The 6,977-nt window shown below is 44.0% G+C and overlaps 1 protein-coding gene across 1 annotated transcript; it reads right to left on the reverse strand.

The window, feature by feature from the left end:
* Positions 1-3,556: 3,556 nt before the first annotated feature.
* LOC133910266 (small polypeptide ROTUNDIFOLIA LIKE 3-like) lies at positions 3,557-4,500 on the reverse strand. The gene has a single exon (XM_062352780.1). The coding sequence runs from the start codon at positions 4,207-4,209 to the stop codon at positions 3,880-3,882; it is 330 nt and encodes a 109-aa protein (XP_062208764.1). The 5' UTR covers positions 4,210-4,500; the 3' UTR covers positions 3,557-3,879.
* Between the last annotated feature and the right edge of the window lie 2,477 nt (positions 4,501-6,977).

The raw sequence follows: 6,977 nt of genomic DNA on the forward strand, positions 1-6,977 counted from the left end.
TTGAATTTCTGTCTGTCTCGAGCTCCCCACCACCAACTCCGTCCACCGCTCGCCTGTGACACCGGTATCGCCGCACCGTCAAGCAGTTGCTTACCTCTGGTTCGGTCATCATCCTCAGCCTCCCTCAAAATCTGTCACCTCAACCATCTCATCGTAAAAACCCACCTCTAATTTCCATGGCCGTTGTATTCATACGGGCTCCTGAAATCTCTCCGTGTACTTAGGAGGCGTGAGCTAATTAGGCTCTGTTTGTTTTAGATGTAAAAGCTAGATTGTGATTAAAATTTAAAAGTTGAAATAAACAGTTGGATTGTAAAAGTTGGATTATGATTATAATCTAAAAGCTAAAACAAACCTGTTTATAAAAACTGGATTGTTACAATCTAACATTCAGATTATAACAATCTAGCAATCTGTTTTCCACCAAATTGTAACAATACATAATCCAATTTTTACCATCTAAATTTTACAATCTAGCTTTTTACAATACACAATCTACAGATTATTTTGCACAATCTCCAGCTGAAACAAACAAATCTTTCAACTAGCGTGAATGTATGGCGGCCTCGATCCATCAGCAAGAGACACGTACGTACGTACTCGATCTGTCCATGATCTGATGCTCGTGGTCGATAGACGATAGATGGACGGTGTCGTCATGTCGATCGATCATATCGATGCATGATCAGATAAGTAGACAAGAGGAGGTACGTAGTGATCGATCGATCGCGTAGTTGCCCATCAGTCAGCTAGCTAGGTGGCCAATGCAATGCAAGCTACCCCGTCGATACATCGGCCGGCCCGGCCTCAACGGCTCAGCCTCACATGGGCTGTTATTGTACGATACGTTCTCTACAAAACATACAATTCAATTCGAGCATGCAGGCAGCTCCGATCCGTCGTCGTCTTGTTATCTGGAGTAGCTTCTCACTTCTCCGTTTTGCATGCGATGCGATCGATGCAGTTAACAGACACCTGTAGATGAACATTAGAATCTATTTACAGTCATCCTATGCGTATCACTATAACAACTTTGACGGAAAAAAAAATAGAACCAAATAAGAGAGCATCGAAATAAGTAACTCTTCAAATTAATTATTTAGAGGTAACAGAATTCAAAATCTATTTTTATACACTTATATATAAATTTAATACCTCTAGTAATAAGAAGAATAACTTATTAAGGTGGAAAATTCAATCTTTAAAAAAATTACAATCAAAAATGAAAAATTCGCAACAAAACGGGAGAGCCAATAGAGCAAAATTAGAATGAGATGCACATCGTAGTAAACATGTACTTAATTTCTTGTAAAAATCAATTTTCTTTCATGACCAGTGATGCCTTCACGATTTAGCTTCGTCTCAACGCAAGTTTCGCGATAATACCACGTGTCCTCCATTATTCCATGGTTTTAAGGTCAAACTGTGAAACCGTCTAACACGCTTCTCAAAGCGTGACTTGCCGTCACTTGCTTTCACCTCAAGCAAGCATCTCGATATCGACATGTGTACTTTGTTTTGCGATCTTGATCGTCAGCAAATCTCTCCCGCTCCTAATCCTTCATACTGCGTTGTCACTTACATCAGTATACCCTTCGCTTGACTTTGTCAACATACCGTTTTCATCATTTTTTCTATACTTTGCTTGACCTCCACATGCACAATTAGAATTATCCTTGACTTTGTCTGGCCTTCTCGATCATTCGGTATCAAACAGTCTGTTTGGCATCGATCTTCCCACCGTTAGTCGCTAAGTTACATCTATCACCTACACAACATGAGACAAGCAAACACATATCCCAACTCTATCTTCAATTAGCTGAAAATTAGAATTATCAGTTCAAAGCACATCTCAGAGAAAATATGAATGCCAGATGTCCCGACATGTACACCATCTGAGCGTCAGACAATATAGCGTGTACAAATCATCAGACTGGCCAACTTTCGACCCTCTCTGCAAGAAACAGTCCGACACACGTTCTGTTCACACAATCACCTGACCATCCAGCAAGTAGCATTCACCCCAGAGCTATTCTACAGTCTCTTTGCAGGAAAAGCTTCAACGATCTCTCTAGCGTTCATACCCAACATCGCTGTACCATCCGACGCATGTTAATCTACCAGAGCCGATTTGCAACCTTTCTACAAGAAATACTTCAATATTCACAATGCCGATCGTCGGACTATCCGGCGTACACTTTGTATTTCACTCTAGTTTGAAATGCTCCAACATGTATACTATCTGAGTGCAGTATTATCCAGTGAGATCAAAATCTCAGACATCGGACTATCTGGCGTGTCTAATTTTTTTAGACTCAGAGACAAGCACATTAACTCCATTTCTTATATAAATTTAGTTAGTCATGATTATAATTGCAGTACATAAATATATTTATACAATCCCACAAATCAACCAGCTAAATTCAATCTTATCAATCGCTCATCACATATAAATTAAAATATATTTTAATTTATTTTGTCAGAATCCGTATCAGAATGCATGCATGCATGCTGCGCGCCTAGGCTTTGATTGTTCGGTCGGTCAGTTTCATTTGGTACAAATCGATAGAGCCATGGATGCACGATATATAAGTGTGTGCCCAAATAACCATCGCTAACTAATCAGCTACTGCAAGATACTTAATTAGTACTCTATCCGTTTCGTAATATTTGTCCACACCCATCAATACATACAAACTAAAAAATACTAAAATCAAGTGAAAAAATATAGTAAGATGATCATATTATCTCTAATCAATGTAATGATGAGAGCAAGTAACTCACTAACGTTAAAAGTAAATATATACATGCACTTAAGAACGTAGCAGAAAAATAGACTATAAAGCATCCTTAGTTACCGCAATAAATATATAATTTGAGATAGATACTACGAGATCATAAATAGATATTATGAAATAGAGGAAGTACAAAGTACTAATCAGTCATGATTACCAGCAAGAGATATGGAAATGGCCGGTCGGTCGCACATGCATGCGTGCGGTGCAGATGTGACTGATGGATGCTGCCATGCATGCATCGGTTGGCTAATAGCCAGGTGAGAAAGTAAATTCTATAGAGTTTTGTTTAAAAAGATTTTTATGAGATTTTATTATTCAATAAATGAGTGAGTGATCAAGTGCACCGAGTGGGACGACGACATTTGGTCTACGCAGCGAGCGCACACATGGGATGGGCCGGCGATGGCAAATTGCTCTGCTTCTTGCATGCCTTCTTGAGGAATCAGGATGGTCGCGCCGGCCGGGGACCATGCATGCATCCACAATGCTGCTGCAAACACAACGTGCGTCTACATCTACTAGTCAATTGACGACGCTCCACTTCTTCTAGCAAGGACCAGTATCGATTACATTTCTATATTGGTCCAAAACATTTCTCCTGCATGCTGATCCATACAGTCTTTGCTCCGGCCGGTCAAATGCAAAAGGAACACAATTAACAAGAACCAGCTTGCTTGTTTGCTTTCTACTCCCTTTAATTGCCATGTAATCAGGGGAACAATAATAAATAATCACTGATTAGAGTAACATTCAGAATCTTCTCCCTCAAAAACAGCATGCAGCACAATCAAAGAGCCCCAGCTCCAAAAATGGGGATACATAGAAGGGGGAAAAAGAAGAAGAGATGTAGCTTCCCCTGCTCAAATGCTCAGATCAGCTCGATCCCTTACTTCTCGCCTCCCCTTATACTTATGTACATACACAGATTAATAAAAGCAAGAAACAAATTAGGAAGCAAAGAACAATGCAAGGAGATGAATGGATTGAGGTGGAGAGAGACTCAGCTAGCTAGCTCCATCTTATAGCTACATGGACGGGCGGATCATGGTCTCATGGATGCCCGGGCCGGCGGCCGGTGTGGCTAGTAGTCGCGCCAGCAGACGAGCATGGAGACGCAGCGGCGGACGATGTAGAAGCGCGCTCGGTGCTCCTTCACCGTCTCCACGCACTTCTTGGACAGCCGCGCTGACGACCCTTGCTGCCCCTGCCCCTGCCCTTGTCCTTGAGAGCTGCTGCTGCTGCTGCTGCTACTGCCGGTGGCGGCGCCTGTCCTGGTGTTGCACACGCTGGCCGAGTAGCTCCGGCTGAGCACGGTGGCGCTGCTGCTGCTGCTCCCGGCGCCGTCCATGATGTGTGCCCTGCCGGATCTGCTCCGCCCCTTCTTGGACAGCTTCCACCTCTCGTCCTCCATCCTGTACTGTACCTGCTATATTGATCTACCTTGGCACGGGTGTCTCTCCTCTGCCCTCTGGTGAAAATGTGGCTAGATTTATGGAGCTGGACTGCCAGAGCGGGCCAGCGAGATGGAGGAGTGAAACGGAGAATGAGATGGGGAGCAGAGCAAGAGAGGATTGGAGGAAGTGGTGGTGATAGCGGAGCAGAGCAGAGCAGAGAGCAGATGGTGTGCAGTGACTGCAGACAGATGGGTCCTCCTTGTCTCCTCTCTCTCTCTCTCTCAGCTCGGCCTCGTCTCCTCCATTCCCCACGCTGCAAACTACGATACGGCTTGGTGGACGGCTACTGACTGGATCACAAATACTGCGCTGCGATGAATGCATCGATGCAGCTCTGTTCCCTTCTGTTTTGCCCCTGTTGCTCTGGCAGGCAGACTGGCACGCGCGCGGGACCGGCAGGCCGGGCCGCTGGATCCGAGCAACTGTGTGCGTGCGCGGTGATCTCGAGGCGAAAAAAAGGACTAGCAATTGCAGCCTTTGTTATTTTACTTTTGGGGCTGGCAGGCGCAGGACTGACTGCACCAAGAGCCAAGCTACTCTACTCTACGCCTACGGTGGTACGCTACACACCAGTCCAGTCCAGCTACGGAGCTACGTACCTACCCGCTGCACGCGGCATGTCCGGCCCCGCATGAGCAACGGCAATGCATGACGTACGCCATTCTCACTGTTAATTTCCTCTTAACCAGTTCATTGTTGAAAGCAACGAGTCCATTTCACACACCAAAACTGCAAAACCAAAGCAAACATGCCAACCTACTCTTTCTTCTCCCTCCCTCGCACCGCCATGGCGCCATGCATCCACACCACCGCAGCTCTCCAAGCAGGGTGCCGTCTGTGCGTGCATTGCCTCCGGGACCCCGGGGTGTCTATATATGCATTAGTTTGCTGAATATTTTGTCAAATATATGTACTAGTAGATTATGTGTTCAGTGTAGAGTTTTAATTTGGAGTGTCTATACATGCATTAGTTTGCTGAATATTTTGTCAAATATGTGTACTAATAGATTATGTGTTTAATTACAACTCCCACTCGGAGGCACCTCTAAGTTTCTTTGTGGCTGTGGGGTGTGGGTCTTTTTTATAGAAAAAATTAGAGTTGTAATTAACGGTACATGATGGAGTCGGTATCAAACTTCTTAACCTAGCGTCTCATAAATACGAGAGTAGGACTATTGTTGTAACCAAAATGATATAGCGACATGCTGATAAGGGGAGGCAACAGTTCCGTCGAGATCCCGGAGTTGCCAGTGTTGCAACTATGAGCAGAAGCGTATATAGTTATATGCTCTAATAATATAGGTTTTGGTTGAACCTCTTTAATAAACAGTGTTATAGTGCTCGAGGCAGTGCCACTTTGTCTTCCCTGCTATCGGCGAGTCACGACTCTTCAAGTGGAGTATGTTATAGTGGATCGATCCAACAATGGTACACGAGCGAGGTGGATCTCAGCATTATATATATAGGATATGTTTGATAGAATTTCAGCTCTAAGAATTTTTGGAGCGAGTCATCTCTAGCTCCAGAAATATTTAGAGTTGAAGATATAGATAGATTGAGAGTCTTTGATTAAGACATATTATTTTGATTTTAGCAAAAAATAGATATCTAAACTATTTAATTTTATTATATAAATTTTAAATTATATATGGATCTCAAAGCTAGAGCTTACCAAACATAATCACGATATAAACCAGGGGTGGAGTGGACGAACCACGGAGAGAAAGAGAAGGTGACTAGACTCAAAGTGGATCTATGTCAGCGCCGCTCAAAACAAAAACACATTTGAATCGGCACAGGGGAAGGAGTAATTTGACCGATTTGATACTCGAGGGGTGGGGGTAAGATTATGTCTGTTTTTGCAATTTAGGGATGGAAATTACACTCTGGCAGTTGTTCAGGGTACAAAATGGACTTCTTCTTTGCTGAAATCATGGTTGCGCCGCTAAAAAGATACGATGGCGATTTCTACGTCACATCATGCATGGGCCAACATTATTAAGGAACTAACCGAGGAAAAAATAAGCGTACTTTTAACATTATTGAGGGAGCTGAATTGATCGGAATGATAATGTATTTTAATTTTATTCCAAAGGTCAGAGACCATATATAGCTAGCTGGATTGGACATTGAGAGCTTCCATGAAACGTGCATCGATCTTCTGTGCATGTATGAAATTTGAACAAGAGAAAAATGTCCGTTCATGGCCCATCCTGCTAGCTAGTCGGTCCATGTAATGTATGTATCGCACTGCTGCGGGCAACCGGAACAGAAAATTGGTACTATAACGTACTCTCTCTATATATACACATTATATATATATATTATGTGTCAAAACATAACTGTTATTCATGTTGCACCTGACCCACTCAGCGAGCTCGCTTCTCCCCTCACGTGTCAGCCAACTCGACCCGCGGATATGGGCTATCGTTTGAAACCGCCCGCTTTTTATTTTTTCCCATTTCGCTCTCACTGACTCCATCGCCCTCACCATCATCGGACTGTTTTTCGCTCGTCGCCGTCGCAAGTCGTCGCCTAACTCATCGCGCTACCGTATCCTCGTCGCCCTCTTCGTCTCCCATCGGATCTAGTCCTCGCAAATTGGGATTCGACGGTGGGAATTCACACGGGTTCGTGGGATTCCGTGGCGGAAGTTAGCGTCGTGGGCGACGTCGTCTTCTCCACCATCGGCGCCACCGTTGTCGCCACGCACCGGTGCTTCTCA

The sequence above is a fragment of the Phragmites australis genome, chromosome 2 (genome assembly GCF_958298935.1).
Source record: "Phragmites australis chromosome 2, lpPhrAust1.1, whole genome shotgun sequence".
Lineage (NCBI taxonomy): Eukaryota > Viridiplantae > Streptophyta > Magnoliopsida > Poales > Poaceae > Phragmites > Phragmites australis.